The sequence below is a fragment of the Mirounga angustirostris genome, unplaced genomic scaffold (assembly GCF_029215605.1).
Source record: "Mirounga angustirostris isolate CCGP_5_RB_7025 unplaced genomic scaffold, mMirAng1.0.hap1 SCAF_16, whole genome shotgun sequence".
Lineage (NCBI taxonomy): Eukaryota > Metazoa > Chordata > Mammalia > Carnivora > Phocidae > Mirounga > Mirounga angustirostris.
Window position 1 is genome coordinate 39,940,219 of NW_026991724.1, and position 20,738 is coordinate 39,960,956.

Here is a 20,738-nt window from a genome sequence, read left to right on the forward strand (position 1 = left end):
TTCAGAAATGTCAATTAATTAGATTAAGAGGCTACTTTTAGCTTTACTCGTGTTGCCAAATAACCCTTAAAATACGCATAGCAGTGGAAATCTACCTCCGTGGTACAGTACTTCTGTGCCGAAGGAAGACAATGGATCGGACTAATGGACGGAATTATTGTATCTGTCAGCCTGCTCGAGAGAATGATCTAGAAGCAAATGTCTTGCTTCTTTTTCCACAATGTGGCTTCCCAAGCTGGGTAAATCCTGCCATTTATGAATTCAAGTAGTTCCCTGCACCCCGCCCCTCTGAAATCATCTACAGATCTAGAAGGAAAAGTCAAGCCTTTTTTGTATGCCTTTACTAAGAAGATGGATTTTTAATGTCTTTCTGTGCTTTTTTTTTTTTTAATTTGCATTTGCATTTTGAAGTTCACTTTGTAAAAAAAAAAATATATATACATCATGGAGAAATTATTTAAATGTTTTTTTATCCCTGTTTCTTGAAAATCTTATCTTTAAATAATCTATATCCTCCATTTTATTTATGCCATAAACTGTTCCTATATTTTAATGGTCTGTTTGCTTTAAAAGGGGTTGTTGGTTTTAATAGCTCAGTTACTATCTTTGTAAACTAAACTCCTTCTGACGAAATTCGAGCAGATCATCTCTGCCTGTGTGTGGAAGGCACATTCCAACCCCTGAAAAGGAAATTTAAGCCAAATAAATGTTCTGCCCAAATTAAAATACATAAAATGAATAGTTAAGTTGGACAAGAGCTGATGGACGGAGCAGTTGGGACATGTGGGTGTTGGGAGAGCTGGCTGCCAGGCAGGGCCTCAGGAGAGAAAACCCAAATGAAATTAATTTCCCGACCCCCTTTATCCATTCCTCAGGGCTAATTGATTGCAGTGTTGGCATGATGTCTTCCTTGGGCGAGTAAATGGGGCAGGGCAGGTGGCACTGGGAAGGGTGATGTGAGGTCATTCCCTACAAGGACCTTTGGGGTCCCAGCCCCTGCACCCAGCCATGGCTCAGCACCTTCTCTGCCCCCATCAGCCCTCCTGGGGGGACAGGGGCTGAAAATTCACCTCCATGTTCTCAACGGCAGTTGTGCCCACCTGGATTCTATTATAATCCATGTGGATTCTGACACTAACTTTATGACAGGGCATTTCTGCGGAGGAAGGACACATCTGCTCACACAAAGAAATGGCGGGGGTGGGCGGGGAGGGCAGGATGGAAGACGTCTGAGGCTGAGAGAGGAGTCCCTCCCCTCTTGGCATGCACAACCTTGCCACCCACCGCCCACTGCTACTCCCAGCAGCGAGCGTGAGGAGCCAGAAAGGCATAAAAGGCCAGCGGCTGGGCTGACCCATCCTGCTGGTCCAGGCAAGGTGTGCCCCGGGCCGGGGGCGGGACTTCCTGTGGGCGGGACTTCCTGCGCAGAGCCATTTCCGGCGGGATGTCGTTCTGTGTAGCCCAGGAGGCGGCGGGGCTCCGCGCGGCTCGCCAGGTTCCCGCATCTCGCGGTTCCTGCGGGTCCCCGCACTCGTTGTACTTCCCTCCCCTCTCAGCCAATCTCACTGTTGCTAGCCAGCAATGAGGCAATTAATGAGCTGTACAGAAGCCCTAAGTTATCTCTGGAACTAGATGGGTAATAAACACATAAATAAGTAAATAATTAAATAACTAAATAAAATAAAACGGATGAGTGAGGCATCCAGGGCTCCAGTCTCCCTGGAAGAAGTAGCACTGGGTAGTGGAAACAGCCGGGGGGAAGGGGACGGCCTGAGCTCTAGAAGCAGCTCTGCGGCTGACATGGAGTGTTATCTTGGCCGAGTCGCTCCCCCGGCTCACTGGGCGCCCTCCCACTGAGCCCAACAGCCCCCCGGCTTAATGCGTGCGGGAGTGCAGGGGCCAGACGGAACGCGGGCGTTGGCGCAGCCAGGCGGCAGGTGCTGCCCATACTCCCTCCGCCCCTCCTCTGTCCCTGCCAGGGGCTTCCTACTGCAAGACCCCGGGTCTCTAAGCCGGTGGGAGCCCCGTCTTCCATGCCCCGGGAGCAGTGCTCAGCCAGGTTCAGACGGGAGTCAAGAATCCCCGTCTGCCTGACCCTCAGATGTGACCACTCTTGATTTCCTGGCACAATCCTACAGAGCTTTCCAGCGTGCTCAAGTCCCATTGACCCCGCGGGCAGCCTGCTCCTTAATGCATCTGGAACTGGCTTCCTCTCCTTTCCTGTCTCACCACCCCCTGCCCCCCACCCCCTGGCTTCCACCTGTGCTTTCTGGGACCACCTGTCAACGGACCGGCCTCAACTCAAATTCTGGTCTCAGCCTCCACTTCCCGAGGAGCCTGGCCTACCGGACAAATAGGTGGAGATGGGGACCAACCTGAGAGCTGATGCTCCCCCTGAAATGGGCAGCCACGTGCTGTCACAGAGGAGTGTGGCCTCTAGAGGTCTGTCTAAAATCTCCCAGTTTTCAAAATTTGGCAACGAATTAAAGTTTGGTTTGTTTTGTGTTTAAGTGTGGCTCACACCAGGCAATCTGCAGGTCATACTCAGTCCATAGGCCACATTTGACAACCTCTGCCAGCTAAACATTCTGTGTTCAGTTTAGGTACCAGAGATTCCAGCTTTCTAGAATTTACTTTCTAGTAAATTCTGGTCCACAGCCATATCAGGGTCTAGGAAGTGCAACAGAAAGAACAAAAAGCCTTTGGGCAAAGAAGCCCCCCTCTCTGCAGGGTGCAGGGCCTCCAGCTATACCTTAAGAAGAGAGTAGCCCAGAGCTTCCCAAGGTTAGCGGTGTCCAGGGACACTTCCAGCCCAAGGAAGATGAGACGCTGCCCACCCCGCCTTGTGCCCGCTACCAGGAGAAGCTGCCCCTAGGGGCCAGTGGCAATCCCATAGCTTGTCTTCTCACCAGGCTTATCCCCACTGCCCCCTGGAAAATTGAGATCCTTTATTTAGAGGAGCCACCTCCTGAGGAATCTGAGAACCTCACTGGAGCTCACCACCCCCTTGGCAAAGCTGAGGCTCTAGACATTACTCAAGATACAAAGAGAAACATCTACCAACCTGTAGACAGAGCCATCTGCATCCCAAACTTGAATCCTAAGTGTACGGCTTGAACCTGACCTTGCAACAGAGGAAGGACTGCAGCTTTGGGCCTGGAACCAAGTTGAGGTGAACCTTTGACATCCCCCCCCACCATGCTGAGCAGAATCACAGTTGTTGTCCAGGAAGGACCCAATCCTGGCCACCCAAAGTGCTGGCTCCCACCATGGTGACAGGAAGCTCCTTCCCTTCAAGGTCGCTGAGCAGAACCTATGAGCAGGTCATACCTTGAAGGGAAAACTGCCAAAGCATGAAGCTGAGACAGAGGGGTGGGGGGAGACAGGGAGAGAGAGACAGACAGACAGAGGTAGAAAGAGAGAGTGAGAGAGAGAGAGGGAGAAACTGAGGGAAACAGAGGCGGGGGGAGAGACAGAGATAGAGACAGACAGAGAGGGAGAGAAAAACAGAGATAGAGACAGAGAAACAGAGAGACAGGGAGGGAGAGCTTCCTGGGATATCACTGAAGCACCTATGTCCAGCAGTTGCTGACGCCACTCTGCTCGGACTTCATGTACCTGGGCCACCCTTCCTTTCTTCGCTTGAGATCCTGAACCGATTCTTGCCAACAGCATCTCGACAAGCACTCCTGACCCCCAAGCCTGGGAAGGAAGGGGCGCCCTGTGCATTACAAGTTCCGGAAGGCAGCAGGAGGGACCCACCACCATGGCCCGTGCGTGGACTTCAGGGAGCCCACGGACCCTGTCATTAAGCCAATGAATAGATGTGCCCATAAGCACTTCGCAAGCCCTATGTGGTCGAGAAACTGTGGAAGAAATCCTAGAAAGACTCCCACGTGAGAAACACTGGAATGGATAAAGAAAACATCGATGGGCCCAGTAGTGCTTAATTTCAGGTGATCCAGTGGGTGCTTCTCAGGAGGTGACAGGCTAAGGTCATTGGCCTCAACATCTCTAGGCGTAGCCAGAAGGCAGCCAAGCCACCGGCCTTCCGGTGGTTTCTCACAAAGAGGGGCCGTAGCCTCCCATGCTCTCCTCTCCCTGCCATCTCCAAACTTACCTGACCCTCAAGGTCCAGCCCAGGCCTGCCTCGCCAAAGACAGGCTCTCTGCCAGGGCACCTCATGTTTCAGGGACTGAGCCTTGTAATCCCACTTTGTTTGCTGCCCATCTTCATTCTTACTCGGACGTTTGACATTTATTTGTCACTACTATTTTGTCTGCTTTCTCCAGCTTGGCTCCCAACTCACTCAAGTCCAGCATGGGCCTTGCTCCTGGTGCTGGCCCAGGGCGGGGGCGAGCTGCCCTCTGATCACGTGGGGACGTGAAGGCTCAGCCCCACTGGGAATTGTGCAGGGTCCAAGGAGGCCTTACCAGTGCCCCACCTCATGCCTCAGGCACACAGAAGCTCCTCAGACCTTCTTTCAAGACAAATGGGTCCCCATGTTTAGGAAACCAACCCCTACTACTAAATGGGCCATGGTGCCAAAGTCCCTTACACAGACTGGGTAGTTAGGACTCTCTGGAGGTCTGGACACCCTCCGCTATCTGCTCCCAGAGCCTTCAGGGAGTCCTTGCCCCAGGCCCCCTGTCCTTCCCCTGCCCCACTCTGTCCTAGCCCTGTCTCTCCATGGTAGAGAGAGAGGGGCTAGCTTTCCAGTGGACGCCTCACATCTCCGCCTTGAGTCTATTTAGGGGAACGGGTCCATCTCTTGTACAGCCTTGAGGGACCCCCACCCCCACCCCTGGATCAGATTCCTGCAGGAGTGGGGCTGGAGGGAGTCTAGAGAGCAGAGAAAGCAGCCCAGACCCCCAAGCACATTGTCGTTTGTGATCGTTTTTTCCAGATTATGTGCGGCCTTGTTGATCACGTGAATATTGACAACCTCTGAGAAGGCTATAATAAGAAGCTGGAGAAAGCATTTGAAGGCAGCTTCCATCTGTTCAATGGTCAGCCCTCGAGGAGTGCAGAGAAGGCAGAGGAGGGGGCTGCTTTCATATGCTCGTCCTCCCCTTCCCCACCCCTCAGGCCTGGGCCCACCCCGTGGCTCAGTTACCCCCCTGCCCTGGGAGAATCTGGGGTGTCGGGCAGCCCGTGATGAAGCTGCAGGCCCCTAAGCCTAGACACGCAGTCCCTGACTGAAACTCACCGGCCCCAGGTCAAACTCCTTCCAGAACCATAGCCCCCTTGGCGGTAAGGGATTGAGTGGGGGGGAAGCAGGCGACTGGGTTTATGCTCAGCCTGCCTTTCTAGTGTTTCTGCAAACAGGAGCCTGGCTGACTTTCCTGAGAGTGACAGTGTGCCCGGGGAAGGCGGCACCTTACACATAGCTCCCACAGCAACCCCCCAGCCGGCCTCCCTCCCCGGATGGCGAGGGTGAAAACCACGTGGGAGAAGGTCTTTGCTTCTTTGGGGGTGCCCAAACAGCAGGACGCCCCCTTATCTCAGCTGGGGGCCTCGAGCCACATCCCTGGCTCGGGAGGTGGCCAATCCCAGCAACTGCATCCACGTGCCACTTCACCACGGAGAGGGGACAGCCGCACGGACCTCGGTTGGACAAGCACAGCGCCTTGGGCCTGGGGCTCGGCCTTCCCCGGGAGGGGGCCAAGGGCTGCGGACGGGCCGGGCTGGGCGAGGACCGCGCCACATGCGTCCCCAGCCCAGCCACGCCGCCTCGGCCGCCGCCTCGCGGGTCCCCTCGCCAGCGGGCAAGCCTCCCTTCTCTCCCCCCGGCCACATCGACTTCCTTCTGAGGGCTGTCACTGCAGCCCTTCAAACCCATTTGACTGGGTTGGGGCACATGACACTGTCACCAACTCAGTTTTCATTAGGCGGCTGCTTCTCTGTTAGCCTAGCCAAGCAGAAGAACTCAAACACATGCACAAATTAAATCGACATCCAAACTCCACCAATATACAAAGCAATTTAAATGATATTCATTAGAGCGATGACAAGCCCTGATGAGGCTTTCAGGAGCCGGGTCCTTCAGCTTTTGCCGACTCGGTTTCATGGTCACTGAGGCGGAACTCCCGAGACTGTACCTCCTTTTTTTTTTTTTTTAAGCTGAGAAAATGACTCCTTCCTGACACACCTACCTCATTCTCTCTCTTCTCTCTCTCTCTTCCTCCCCGCTCTGTCGCCGTTTGGCCGGCCCTGGCTTCCGGACCCAGGTATCGTCCTGAACCGGGGAGCCACATAAAGGAAAAAGGCAGCCAGTCTGACTTCTTTTTTCCATAAATGCTCCAATTAAAACAGATTTCAGTTTCTCGTAATTTCATTTCACTTGGCCTGGGAGATCTCTAACTCATAATTATGACGGTCGTAAATGTGTCCCTGGAATCCTGCGGTGGGAAGAAAAAAAAAAAAAAGTAATGGAAGTGAGATGTTGAAACGTACTAATTTTTAAAATGTAAACCCCCCCTAAATTTAAAAGTCGTTTCCAAAGTCTTATTTATATATTTTAAATTTTAAAGAGAGAGCAGGATGGACCCCCGCTCCCCCACCCCCACTGCGGCTACCTGGGACTACAGCAGAGGAGCTGGGTTCCCGGTGGGGTCACGGGACTCGGGGTCCTCATGCGTGGGGGCTAGGAGCCGGGCCAGGCTCCCAGCCATGTCTGAGTCCCCAAGCCCCAGAGAAGGATTCAAGTCCACTTGGGCAAAGAGAGCAGCGCAAGGACTGCGCGGGATTGTTCGCCAGCTAAGGGCAGAGCAAGGTCACGGCCACATCCATCAGATCTCTGGGCTTCGGAGTTTGCAGCCCAGATAATATCCACAGCAGGGGGGATGATCAGCAACTTCATACACTGATGCCTGCACTTCTGTTTATAATTTTATGCTCAAGGTTAATTATGTGTGTCCTTGGCTTTGATCAGAGATATTAGCACGTGAGAATGTTGCCTGCGCCCATATTGGCAAAGGAAGGATTCTTAGAAATACCCAGGACTGGAGGCACACTTTCATCTTCAAGCCATGAGCTCTTTCCTACTTGGGAAAAACAGCACTGTCCAAACCAACTTTCTGTGAGGACAGGAGCGTTCCGTATCCGGGCTGCCCCCCCAAAGTGTAACCACTAGCCACATGTGGCTACTGAGTGCTTGGAATGTGGCTGGTATGACTGAAGAACTCAGCTTTTCATTGTATTCAACTTAAATTTGAGTAGGGCTGGTGGCTCCCATATTGCACAGCACGGGTTAGACAGTAAAGAAGAGGGTATCCTAACGCCTGAGTGGCTAATTGTGGACGTTAATCTCTGGAAAGAGGTCACCTTGCTTATCATCATTATCATCAGGAATGATTTATTAAGGATATATTAGTGTATGACATTATATAAAGGTGGTGGAGAAGCAGTTCCTCTGATCTTCTATCATTGGGACTTAATTTTGAAAACACCTGGCTCTTTGGACCAGGGGTAGGGCCCGGAGCCCCGAATGCGGAGCCTCAAGAAGCCACTAACTTTGCTTCAGATCACTCCTGATGTCCAAAGCTGTGGCCTGACCGAGTCACCATCTGTCTGTCCGGACATCATGGACCGTCAGGCCACGGACCGACAATTTGGCCCATCCGTTGTCTTGGCAGGGCAGGGAACACGGTCCCAAATCAAAGGTGCTTTGGGATGAACTGCCAAAGCCCACCCAGGACAGGGTTTGCTTGCCTTTTAAATCGTCCTGGGGATGGCCTCCTGGCAAATCCTTGGGGAGAGAAAAATGGTGTCTCTAAGTCCAGCAGCATCTCCCTCCGGCTTGGAGAAACCCAATGGAGTGCGAGGAAAATCAAGCACGTCCCTGGAAACAAAACCCTGTGGTGGACCGCTCCTCCACACTGACATGGGGCGTCCGGCCCTCGGCTGCCACAACGTTGCCACACCACGCACGCGAAGGTGGGGCTTGTCGGAAAGGAGCTTTTCTTCCCAGAAGCTTTATGCTGAGAGACAGAGCTGAAGCCTTCCCCAAAGGAGTGAGATTGTTCCCGAAGCTAACTATAGCATATTTTGCAAAGGCCAGCGCGCCCTGGAATTGCGTGGGCACACAGGCACGAGTACCTTTTCCGTGGCTCCGGAGGTCAGCTGCAGGCTGAAAGGCATCGACTGGCACGGGGTCCCACGGGAAATGCATTTTCAGGTTTCCTTTTGCCAAAGATTACACGTGCTTACTAATAAATCCCTAGGGAGAAAAAAGGTTAGTGTTTCTATTACCAAAAGAATAACTATCTGGCAGAGTAAAAATGGTAATTTCTCCATTAGCTAAAAGGATAATAGCTATTATTTTAAAGTTAAAGTATTTATTATTAAAGAGTGGCGCTGGGGTTCGTGTGTTTTCATTTTTATGATTGCTTCCTATAATACAAAGCGTATTGTTTTTGTGCTAAATAGTCAACAGAATAAAATGCCATTGCAATTTTCCAATTTCAAAAGAACTTCACAGATGAATTTGAAAAAATAAAATCATTTATTTATTTATTTTTCTTTCTTTCCTATTCGATGACTTAGAAATCTCTGGAGACAACAGTTTTAACACCGGATTTGCAAAATGCAGCCTTGCTTCCCATCAGCTCCCGTCCTTCTCCACTGTCAGGGTTCTGCTCTCAAGAAGGTGCTCAGCTCTCCCCAGCACTGGGAATAGGTAATAGGGCCCCCTTCCTCTGCAGTATTTTTTGGTCACCAGGCCTTGTGGCACGGTCGGTGGTCAGGGGTTGGGGGCAGGGAAGTCGACCTAGCTGGAGTGGTCTGAACTTGAGAAAAGGAATCAGGACCACAGCCCTGAATTCTGCTGGGGAGGTTCACACTTCCACCTGAGCAGAACACCCTGGGGAGAGGCGCCTCTTTGGTGGCTATCAATATATATATATATATATATATATATATATATATTTTTTTTTTTTTTTTTTTTTTTTTTTTTTTTTTTCCTTTTGCAGAATGAAAATAGAACGGAGATGCCAGGGAGATCTGGGTCCTCATCATAACCAACCCTCTCTAACTATGTACGATTTTGGTTAATTATAGAATTCTTGCTGCCTAAAACTTAAAGATACATCACTGATATTTTTGCTAAATGTTGACTGCAGCGAATAGCTAAGATGTGGCATATTGATTTCTTGTTGTGAAGTGAGCTGTTCAAGCTCCATTTAAGATTTTCATCTTGCATGTAGCCCTGAGCACATCATAGCACCATAAATTAGTTAAATTGCACATTTATCACAAATGTTATTTTAAGATACTGTGTAAATGTGATGGCTGGAAGATATACAGTAGGACTGCAACAAGCCTGGGCTTGGGCGGGGTGAGGTCGGGGTCACCTACACACCTGTGATTAAAACCTCCCTCACTTGGCACCGTCCCTCCTCCTCCCAGGGCCCGTTTAAAGACCTGACTGGGAGGCCCCATCCCTTCCCATACTCGCATCCTCTACCAGCACCAGCCTCAGGAGAACCAGTGCACAACTACGGGAGATTCAGCATGCCGCTTTAGATCTGCCCGTTTTATCTCCAGACAATCGGGGTCATTCTGGGCTGGGAATGGAAGGCTCTTCCGGGCAGTGGCCCACTCTCTGGCCACGAGAGGGTGCGGTGACCTCCAGAGTAAATGGCCGTACGTTTCCAAATGGGGTGAGGCCCTAGCCAGTCATACTCACCTCCTCCCAGGACGCACGGTCTGGGGGACTGTCCCTAGGCCAAATTAGGTTTGTGTTCATGACTAGGGCCTTCAACTCCCCGGCTGACTGTGTTTCTTCCTGAGGTAACACTAATTCCTGGGCCCCGTTCCTGCGAGCATCCTTTTCAGGTGCCGAGCTCCAGGTGCCCAACGGGCGAGATCACCTGGTACCCGCCTTGGCTCTAAACCCTCACTTCCACACCCAAAGTGAGAAAGCCTGAAGATAATCCTGGGGTGGGGTGAGGAAGAGATGGGCAGAGTATTGGGTTCTTCTCCCAAACTGTAAAGTGCGGGGGGGGGGGCGGGCACCCTCACTCGCACAAATCCTATCTCCCTTCAAGCCACATGGGCCTGGTGGTGATGGAAGTGTTGTCAGTTTAATCTGTTAGACGCAGGACTTTGGATTCTAATAAACCGATGCTATATTTAACCTGTGAAAAATTCAAGAGTGGAAATCTGGGCTCCAGGATGTGAAGATGCGGGAGGCACGGGAGGGAGGGTGCTGTCCCCTGAGCCAGGTTCCAGGGGGAGCTGGCCCCCCACCCCGCCCCCGGGAGGAATGCATTGTGTGCCACACTCCTCCCAGGTAAAGGCCCACGGGGCACACCACTACTCAGAGAGGGACCAGGCCCGTGGAGGAGCCGGGGAAGGAGCCAGGCCCGCCGCCCAGAAGGGAAAGCCCGCTGCGCCCCGCCTGCAGACGCAGCGCAATTGTGTGGCTAGATCACCAGGCACGAGCAGAGCCAGCACGGTGCTCCCGATTTGCCAAAAACCCGTCTGAAACTCTAGTGAGGGTCTCTCTAAAAACTCGCAGAGACATGGATTGCCGAGAGAAAAGTAGAGCAGACAGAAATTTGGGATTCATCTTGACAAAAGGGGCAGGGATGAAACGGGAAGAAACGTAGGCGTGTTGCCGAACATCTCTGAAAGGGTTTAATTTAAATTTTTAATAAAAGAGTATTTTTTTTTTTAAGTTGAGGTGTTTCATGTATTATGTGGATGTAATACATCTCTCATTTGTATAATTCTAGGTTAGGAGCTCTGATTCTGCATAACTGCGAGAGTAGTTTGAATGTAGTAATAAAGGTATTTTACAATTTTACATGATGTTCCCAGCGTTTTGTTGGCATGATTTGCCAGGGCTAATAAAAGCTTGTGATTATCATATAAATGCTCTCCCCACTCCTCCCGTGTGTGGGTTCAGTCCCACCCCCACCCCCGACTCCCCACCGCCACCCTGCACCTCCTTATCTGGGCACAGCAGAGAGCAAGTTCTGGTCCCAGAGTCCACCTTCCCGGCGTGGCTCTGTTTCCTGCTCCGTGAAAAGCCCGAATCCACAGGAAGGAACCGCCCTGCACCGAGTCTGAGTCTTCCCCACACCTGCCTCCTGCAGGGCTCAGGGCCCTGACTCCTCACGCACGTCCCGGAGGGAGACCAAACCCCTGGCCCCCAAGCGCGCGGGTCGCCAGGGGTGTGACCCGAAGCTCCGCTCCCGAATAAGTTTCTAACACCGCCTTCGCAGAGAGAAGCCAACCTCACGCGAAAGTCTTCCTTTCTCTAACGTTCTCTTCTCAGGGAAAATTCTGTCCACGCAGGCTCTGCAAAGGGGGCTCCCTGCTCTCCAGACACCAAAGTTCACTAAAACTCCCCTGATTTACGGGCAGCTTCCGACTGCCAGCACCTGGCAGACACAGCAACCGACTCAGTCATAAACAGATCGCATACAATTTAATTTTAATGTGCTCGTTAGTCGTAGCACATTTCAGACAGAATTGTGAACGCAACACAAAATTATAGCAAAAAGACAATTTTAATGCTGCCGTAGAAAAAAGGGTTATATGAAGAGTCACATAATGGTGGTTCATTGTCAACAACAAAACAGGGCACAGAGTATGTTACAGTGTCTGTGCTGTTTACATGCCAATATTTTATACATAGGTTCTCATATGGTGTCAGCTGTCAGTTACTTCTGCAAATTAACTGCCAAAAATGGAGAAGAACAGAATCACTTGGAGAGCCGGTAACCACGGGTTACCTTTCATAAGCCTAAAGATAAAGCTGCAGTGTGGGATCTTGGGAGAATAATTAGGAAGAACAAAACAGAAAGTTACCAATCGAAATAAAAAGGCATCCTACAGTATGGAATAGCAACCAAGAGGGCTTATAAATAAGTGAAAGAGGTTGTATGACAGAATGCCTCATGACTTTTAAGCAAAGTATTACAGTACAAACATTTTAAAGGCTTTATCAATGCTTAGGAGATACAGTACGACTTCTTTTTGTTGCTGTTGCTCTTTTTTTTTTTTTTCCTTTTCAAATAGACTTAACCCTTTGAGCACTGAGTTTATTTTGCGCGTTCTTTGACTTCTAATAAATACCTTTAAAAATCATGTGCAAAATAGTTATGATGCCCGCCATGGATGTCTGTTTCCTGGCCTCGCGTATTCAGGCTGCTCAAAACAAATGATAATATGATGCTAATAAATATGTATAATTTAAACATGAACCTCTATCAATATAGATGTACTGTATAGCAAAACAAACAATCATACTTTGCTTTCAGATAATGTTTCTGTATACTTTATAAATGCTATCTGTGGTATCTTCTGTATAATTTACAATGTTTGCATGTAAAAAAAAAATAAACAAACAAACCCATAGACCTTAAAAAAAAAAAAAAGAAAGAAAAGAAAAGAAAAGAAAAAAGAAATATACACTATACATAGGCACGGCTTATGCCCGGAGCATGGCAGGTACATAAAACACTGTTGCTATAAATGCAGAAAAAAGGTCATTTAAACCACAATCACATTTTTCATAAGAGAGTCTGAAATCTATACAATATATACATCTATGTTTCAATGTGAAAATAATATTCTTTTAAATTTCAAGGCGTGTTATACCCCTGCAGACCTGCATAAATGGAGGTTCATATTATTAGTTTTAACTAAGCTGGTAAGGAGTTTAAAAAACAGAGCTTCATACATTATTATTATTTTATTTTATTTTTTAACCAAATTAATGCAAAAGTGCTTCAAAGTACTCAGAGGGCTAAAGATGAAAGGGTGAGAAATGCCAGCGCACTCGAGCCGCGTGGAAAAAGTGTGCCCGATTTCGTTATAAATGCTTAATTAAACTGTCTGTTAAATGCATGCAGCTTGAAGCATCGGGGGGATGCTCACAACTAAATCCCATTTACACAAAGTTCCAAACACTTAACCACTGCGTTTTAACCTTCATATTTTACCAGTAACAACAGCTGATTATGCACCTCTATTAAACACTGTACAGTTCTACAAAACAGTCCAGCCCAGAGTGATTCTCCGCAGTTAAAATAAGAACATGTGCCAAGAACAAGACAGAGGGGCCTTAAGGTGCCTGCAACAGTTTCCCTCAAAGCAAATTACGGTCATTTTAATCGAAAGCGAATGCTACTGCTTCTCTAACTCAGAAACATACAGAAGGTGGTCTTCTGGGGACTTCCCGTGTGTTTTGCTAAGGTGAAGCTTAACCGCATGCTTGCTCGCAAAGGTCCGATTGCAAAGTTTGCACTGGTAGGAGGTCCCCAGGTCCTCCTCGGGGGAGGACGTCACCAACTTTTCCGAGGGCGACTTGGTTTGTGCTATCTGATTATTAATCTGTTCGGTGGACAGTTTGGACAAGTCCCGTAGCCGGAAGCCCAGGTGTGACTCGAGGTGACTGATGTACGTGGAAGGAGTCCTGATTTGTGACGCACAGTCATTGCAAAAGAACACGGGGTGGCCGGTGTCCAAGTTTTTGAGGAACTTTGTTCCACCTGTCCTTCGCAGCTGGTACTTCACGTTGGCCAGCCAGTGGCTGATGGTGGTCATGGAGAGCCCGGTGAACCTCGAGATGTGCATGCGCTCCTGGGGGCTCAGGTCTGACATGATGTACTTCCCCTCGGAGGTCTGCCGGAGGCTGGCGGCAAACTGGGCCTGGAGGATCAGCAGGTGCTGGGGGTTCCAGTTTGACTGGCGGCCCTTCCTTTTCTGCGCGGGCGTCGCCTCCTCGGCCTCCTCCAGCGTGGCCCCGTCAATGTCAGACTTCTCGGAGATGCTGGAAGGAGTGGAGGACTTTGACGTGTGGCTCTCTGTCAAGTTCTTCAGCATATCGGATATATCTGACAAAGCGTTCTCGCGTAACGGCGAGTTTGACATGAATGATACGACGGCAGATGTCTTCGCCGTTGTCATGGTGGATGAGGAGGTTGCCGGGGACGTGGACGTGGGTGACAAAAGCACTGAACCCAAAGAGCAGCCCTTGTCACTCTTCCCTTTCGTCAAGTCGATGGGCTGGTCGTTGTTGACGTGGTAGAAATAGCGGTCGAGGTGGTCCGCCTTCTTGGACTGCAGGGGCGGCGGCGTGGCCACGGCCGCCTTCTCGGCCAGGCTATTGCTCATCTTGAAAAGCATGCTCATGGGGTCGAGGGCAGGCAGGGAGGGCTTGGCGGCCTTGCCCAGGTGAATGTTCATGACCGACTGGAGGGCGCTCAGAGGGTTCACGAAAGGCTGCTCGGGCGGGTGGTCAGTGATGATGGCCGTGCTACTGTTGAGGCTGCTGCTCATGGGCTTCACCAGCTCCTTGCCGTTCTCCACCGGCTCGGCCGGGGGGCTCCCCTCCTTGCACCCGTCCCGCCGGGGGCTGGGGCTGCCCTCCTGGCTCTTGAAGCTCCTGTCGCTGGATGCCTCCATCTTGACGGGCTCACTGATGTCGCTGCTGCACGGGGACGGGGTGGCCCGCTTGGGTGGAGACAGCCTGCCCTCCGGCTCCTTCAGCTTCTCCTCCACTTTGGCCACTTTCTCCGTGACTTTCTTCACCAGCTCCTCCATGGCGTGGAAGTTGGTCTTGGGCATGGGCGAGGTCTGGCTGCTGGGCGGGGAGACCAGGGTCGGGTTTTTCGTGGGAGACCCGAGCTCGCTGTTGCCAAACATGGGTTTCAGGGGCATGCTCTTCCCCGAGGAGCCCAGGGACAGCTTCATCATGTTGGGGAGCTGGTAGGCGGCGTGGATGCTGGGGTAGCCCCCCCAGCTGGGGGTGCCGTTCTGGGCCTTGTTGATGGCGGACGTCACGGTGTTTTCCAGGGACTTGAGGATATCCAGGCCCCCCTTGGGGCTCTCCTCGAGGTCGTTCTCCGTCAAGTAGTGGTACTTGGAAGAGACGTCGTACTTCTCCTCTTCCTCGCCGGGCTTCTCCTTCTCCTTGGGCTTCTCGTCGGGGGCCGCCTTCTCCTTGTCGACCTCCTTCTTGACCTCCACGCTCAGCTTCGGGGAGACGCTCGCGGGGGTGTGGGCGGGGGACGCGAAGGTGGTGGCGGCCAGGGGCACGGACTGCACCTTCTCGTCCAGCAGGGTGGTGATGGTGGGCGTGACGGGCGTCTCCATGAGGGGCTTGCCCTTCTTCATGGCCGAGTTGGTGACCTTGATGAAGTGGCCGGTGACCATCATGTGGGCGGTGAGCTCCTGCAGCGTGTCGTGGGAGCTGCCGCACTCCATGCACTTCAGGATCTGGGACTTGCGGGCTTCAAAGTGCCAGGCGTAGCTGGCCCCGTTCTGGTGGCCGTACCGGTTGTTGGGCGTGATGTAGGGGTTGGAGTTCTTCTGCAGCACGTCGTTGGTCTCCGCCATCGCCGCCTTGGGGGTCCCGCCGGCGGAATCCGGGGAGCTGGGCAGCTCGAGCTCCAGCGAGGCCTTCTTGCGCGCGGCGGCGGGGAGGATCTTGGCTGCCACGGGCGTGACGGGTTCCTTCAGAGGCACTTTTTGGTAGTGTTTCGTTTTGATCATGTGCACACTCAGGTCCTGCAGGGACTCGAACGAGTGGCCGCAGTACATGCACTTCAGCACCTTCTGGGCGTCCTCCTTGCCCTCCATCTCCAGCAGGGAGCGCTTGCGGGGCTTGGACCAGCGCTTGGGGTTGTTGTTGTCCGTCTCGTGGTTGTCGTCGCGGTAGTGCCCCGTCTCGTTCATGTGCACGGTCAGCTCCACCAGCGTGTCGTAGGCGGCGCTGCAGTCCTTGCAGCGGAACTTGCTGGCGCCCGTGAAGATGGAGCCGTAGAGCTTGCTGCTCTGCCGGTACAGCTGCACGGTGCTGAAGAGGCTGGGCTCGGGCAGCACGCGGCCCTGCGGCACCTGCTGCAGCGTCCTGGCCACGGCGCTCTGGTGCCAGTCGAAGCTGCCGCTGCTGGTGCTGCTGGTGCTGCTGCTGCTGCTGCCTCCGCCGTTGTTCTTCTCGGACGGGGGCGGGTGCAGGCTGACGTGCAGGCTGGACCAGTAGGAGTTGGACAGGAAGTTGTTGTACACGGCCTTCATCTGCTCCAGGCTGTCCGGCACGGCCGTGTCCTCCGGGGCGGCCGCCGCCTCCTTGCTCTCCTCCTCGTTCTTGACGGAGCCGCTCTCGAAGTCGGCCATGCGGTCGCTGGTCTCGCTGAGGTGGGACTCGCTGTCCGCCTCGTGGCTGGAGAACTCGGCCGCCGGGGAGCTCTGGTAGCTGGGGCAGGCCTTGCCGAGCTCCTTCTCGGGGCACACGTACTTGGCCGGGGGCTCCCCATCTGCCGCGCTCTCCTCGGGCTCTAGGTCTTCTTCCGCCAGGGCGGCAGCCTTGAGCTCGTCGGAAACGTAGGCTGCCGTGAGGGTGGGCGGGACGGGGAGGACCGAGTCGGGGACAAGGAGGGAAAGGGGGAAAGACAGGGAGGGAGGGAGGGAGGAAGGAAGGAAGGAACGAAGGAACGAAGGAAGGAAGGAAAAAAGGAATGAAGGAACGAAGGAAGGAAAGAAGGAAAGAAGGAAGGAAAAAAGGAAGGAACGAAGGAAGGAAAGAAGGAGAGAAGGAACGAAGGAAGGAAAGAAGGAAAGAAGGAAGGAACGAAGGAAGGAAAGACGGAAGGAATGAAGGAACGAAGGAAGGAACGAAGGAAGGAACGAAGGAACGAAGGAAGGAACAAAGGAACGAAGGAAGGAAAAAAGGAGAGAAGGAACGAAGGAAGGAAGGAACGAACGAAGGAAGGAACAAAGGAAGGAAAAAAGGAACGAAGCAACGAAGGAAGGAAAGAAGGAAAGAAGGAAGGAAAGAAAAAAGGAACGAAGGAACGAAGGAAGGAACGAAGGTAGGAAAGAAGGAAAGGAACGAAGGAACGAAGGAAGGAACAAAGGAAAGGAAAGAAGGAAGGAACAAAGGAACAAAGGAAGGAAAGAAGGAAAGAAGGAAGGAAGGAAAAAAGGAACGAAGGAACGAAGGAAGGAAAGAAGGAAAGAAGGAAGGAAAGAAAAAAGGAACGAAGGAACGAAGGAGGGAACGAAGGTAGGAAAGAAGGAAAGGAACGAAGGAACGAAGGAAGGAACAAAGGAAAGGAAAGAAGGAAGGAACAAAGGAACGAAGGAAGGAAAGAAGGAAAGAAGGAAGGAAGGAAAAAAGGAACGAAGGAACGAAGGAAGGAAAGAAGGAAAGAAGGAAGGAAAGAAAAAAGGAACGAAGGAACGAAGGAGGGAACGAAGGTAGGAAAGAAGGAAAGGAACGAAGGAACGAAGGAAGGAACAAAGGAAAGGAAAGAAGGAAGGAACAAAGGAACGAAGGAAGGAAAGAAGGAAAGAAGGAAGGAAGGAAAAAAGGAACGAAGGAACGAAGGAAGGAACGAAGGTAGGAAAGAAGGAAAGGAAAGAAGGAAGGAACGAAGGAAGGAAGGAAAAAAGGAACGAAGGAAGGAACGAAGGTAGGAAAGAAGGAAGGAACGAAGGAACAAAGGAAGGAAAGAAGGAAAGAAGGAAGGAACGAAGGAATGAAGGAACGAAGGAAGGAAAGAAGGAAAGAAGGAAGGAACGAAGGAAGGAAAAAAGGAAGGAACGAAGGAAGGAAGGAACGAACGAACGAAGGAAGGAACAAAGGAACGAAGGAAGGAAAAAAGGAGAGAAGGAACAAAGGAAGGAAGGAAAAAAGGAATGAAGGAACGAAGGAAGGAAAGAAGGAAGGAAAAAAGGAAGGAACGAAGGAAGGAAAGAAGGAAAGGAAAGAAGGAAGGAACGAAGGAAGGAAAGAAGGAAAGAAGGAAGGAAAGAAGGAGAGAAGGAAGGAAGGAAAAAAGGAATGAAGGTAGGAAAGAAGGAAAGGAAAGAAGGAAGGAACAAAGGAACGAAGGAAGGAAAGAAGGAAGGAAGGAAAAAAGGAACGAAGGAACGAAGGAAGGAACGAAGGTAGGAAAGAAGGAAAGGAAAGAAGGAAGGAACGAAGGAAGGAAGGAAAAAAGGAACGAAGGAAGGAACGAAGGTAGGAAAGAAGGAAGGAACGAAGGAACAAAGGAAGGAAAGAAGGAAAGAAGGAAGGAACAAAGGAATGAAGGAACGAAGGAAGGAAAGAAGGAAAGAAGGAAGGAACGAAGGAAGGAAAAAAGGAACGAAGGAACGAAGGAAGGAACGAAGGTAGGAAAGAAGGAAAGAAGGAAGGAATGAAGGAAGGAAGGAAGGAACATAGGAAGGTAGGAAGGAAGGAATGAAGGAACGAAGGAAGGTAGGAAGGAAGGAACGAAGGAAGGAACGAACGAAGGAAGGTAGGAAGGAAGGAACAAAGGAACGAAGGAAGGTAGGAAGGAAGGAACAAAGGAACGAAGGAAGGTAGGAAAGAAGGAATGAAGGAAGGAAGAAAGGAACGAAGGAAGGAATGAAGGAAGGAACGAAGGAAGGAATGAAGGAACGAAGGAACGAAGGAATGAAGGAAGGAATGAAGGAACAAAGGAACGAAGGAAGGAACGAATGAAAGAAGGGGAAAAAAGAAAAAAAGAAAGCGTTAGTTAAGTGCTGAGCTTACCTAGGATATCTTCTCGACTCTCAGGAAAATGCCGCAAAGTCGATGGGCACGTGTATTTGTAAAATTAAATAGTTAAAATGTGGTGTTTCTTTGGAGCAAAAAAAAAAAAAAATCTGCTCTTCAAACATAATTTGCCACCTTATTCTTCTCAAGGGGCAACAGCTTGAAATTAAAACTAAATTTGAAATTAATGAAGCACATTCTGGAGGTGGCATTCATTTCTAAAGTAATAAATTACTTGTATCAACCTCAGAGACAGCAGTTCCTGTCTGTCAATTAATATGTCTTATGCTTCTCCTACCCCTAATGCATTTCTTAACAGACAGATTCACAATTTAAATTAAGCAAGCATTTTTTACTCATTACATTTTTGAGGCTCAATCTTTAATAAATATAAAGTACGAAAACATCAATAAAATTTTTACGAAGTAAAAAGAAAGTACATCAATTGCAATAAATTAAAAACAAGGTTCTGTGGATTCTTTCTTTCTTTCTTTCTTTCTTTCTTTCTTTCTTTCTTTCTTTCTTTCTTTCTTTCTTTCTTTCTTTCTTTCTCTTTCTTTCTTTCTTCTGGAAAAGCAGGTCTCATAAAAGCTTACAGTAAGTTTTGCTGCCAGGGGATAGGCACTGGTTTGTTCCAGATGGGAGAGGAGACCCCGACTCAGCCCTGGCCCCATCCTCCATGTGTACACTCAGCCACTTTCTCAGCCACCTGCATACACACCATCCATGCAGAATTATGTCAGAACAAGTTCAGGAAAATTGGTATGCGGTGCTCATTCCTGCTGTATAAATATATACAAGACCTTCCAGTGGACCTTACAAATGTCAAAGTGTTTGCTCTTTAGACTACTTTGTCAATATTTACTCAGCATAAGCTTCATGGGCATCCAACAGGGATCTTGTCTTTCTGGAAGCAGTGTAACTGGGGATGTAAATCCAGTGTGCACTTCCTGAGCAGGTGGAGGGCAGGGCTGAGCAGCTCTGGGTTCTAGAACAGGCACATCAAGAGACGCACAGCCAGGCGAACACCCGTGTTAATGGGAATAAACTTCTTGTGGTTTTTTGTGTGTGTGTGTGTGTTGTTGTTGTTTTTCTTTCTTTCTTTCTTTCTTTTTCACTTCCTTGCATCCAGGGACTTAGGTTGCCCCTTACCGGACCTTGCCTAGTTGGGCTGGCTTGGTGAACAACCAGGCATGGCCGGCCTTGTGGTGAACAGCAATTTTAAGGCAGACAAAGGGGAAAAAAGGGACCACTTCCAGCCAGCTTCTCAATATGCCTGTGTCGGAAGGCCCCTCTGGCTGATGCGTTTGGTGGCCGGCATGGCTGCAGAGCTAACCGTCTGGCAGACCCAAAAACCAAACCCCAGACAAACTCTCAGAAAAGAAAAGGAAGCTTCATTTGTACAATTGACTTCCACAGTTTTAAAGACTTGCCTCCTACCAATTTGACACCAGGGGGGAAAAAAGTGAAATGACTCAAATAAATAAGATTCCCTGGAAGACACACAGACATTTCCCTTCCCTTGCTCTTCCATGCTGGTCGAGTGTGATTTTCTCCCATTCCTAAATCCCCCTTCGAGCGCCAAGAATTCTAAGCTGAGACAAGAGTAGCATCCCAACAGGTAAGTGGAGCTGGTGCCCCAGGGACACACACGTGTGTGGGCCACCGCCGCAGGCCTACGCCAACAGCAAAGCGAGGGGCTGGTGTTTGGGCCACGAACGCCCTTTACAAGCGGGCCAAGGAGAGGGCCCCGCTCAGCTCAGCTGACGTATGAGGTACCGGGGTGGGCCTCCAGTTTGAGGCCGTGCACTTGGAACACTGTGCTGACCAGGGGAGGCTCTTCTGCGGGCCAGGGTGGCTAAGGTGAATGCCTTGCTTGGGAAAGGAATAGGACAAGAAAAAAGAAAGAAAGATCTCCGTCTCTCCCGACAGCCTTCCTCAGCCGGCAGCGCATCCTGGAAGATGGCTCTCAGACTCCAACAGGGCTGGCAGTTCTGGAGGGAGGGGAGCTGGGGGGGGGGCGCGTAGAGGGACCAAGAGTCACAGTCTGCCTGCAAGTGCCCCGGTGTTAGCAGGAAAGTCTTGCATCCCGAGAATCCTCTCGGACCCGGGCAAACCCGGGCGGCCGGGACGCACAGCATGAGCTGGTCAGAGTGTCCGGGGCGGGTCTGCATTTCTCTCAGAGAGGAGCTAGAGCAAGGCGATCGGGGGTTTA

The 20,738-nt window shown here is 50.8% G+C and overlaps 1 protein-coding gene across 4 annotated transcripts in view; it reads right to left on the reverse strand.

Annotated features, from left to right (window-relative positions):
• Nucleotides 1-20,738, reverse strand: part of TSHZ3 (teashirt zinc finger homeobox 3) — a 101,995-nt gene that overhangs the window by 15,683 nt on the left and 65,574 nt on the right. For 3 of the 4 annotated variants that reach the window (XR_010408163.1, XR_010408161.1, XR_010408162.1), the window contains exons 2-3: nucleotides 8,101-8,221; nucleotides 6,156-6,401 (exon numbers count right to left, since the gene is read on the reverse strand). Coding sequence is in view for 1 of the 4 variants with exons in the window: in XM_045891196.3 (XP_045747152.2) it covers nucleotides 13,141-16,346 (3,206 nt within the window). In the remaining 3 variants the exon portion in view is untranslated. Of the gene's footprint in view, nucleotides 1-6,155; nucleotides 6,402-8,100; nucleotides 8,222-11,420; nucleotides 16,347-20,738 lie in introns of those variants that run through there. The other variant, XM_045891196.3, reaches the window with a different exon arrangement.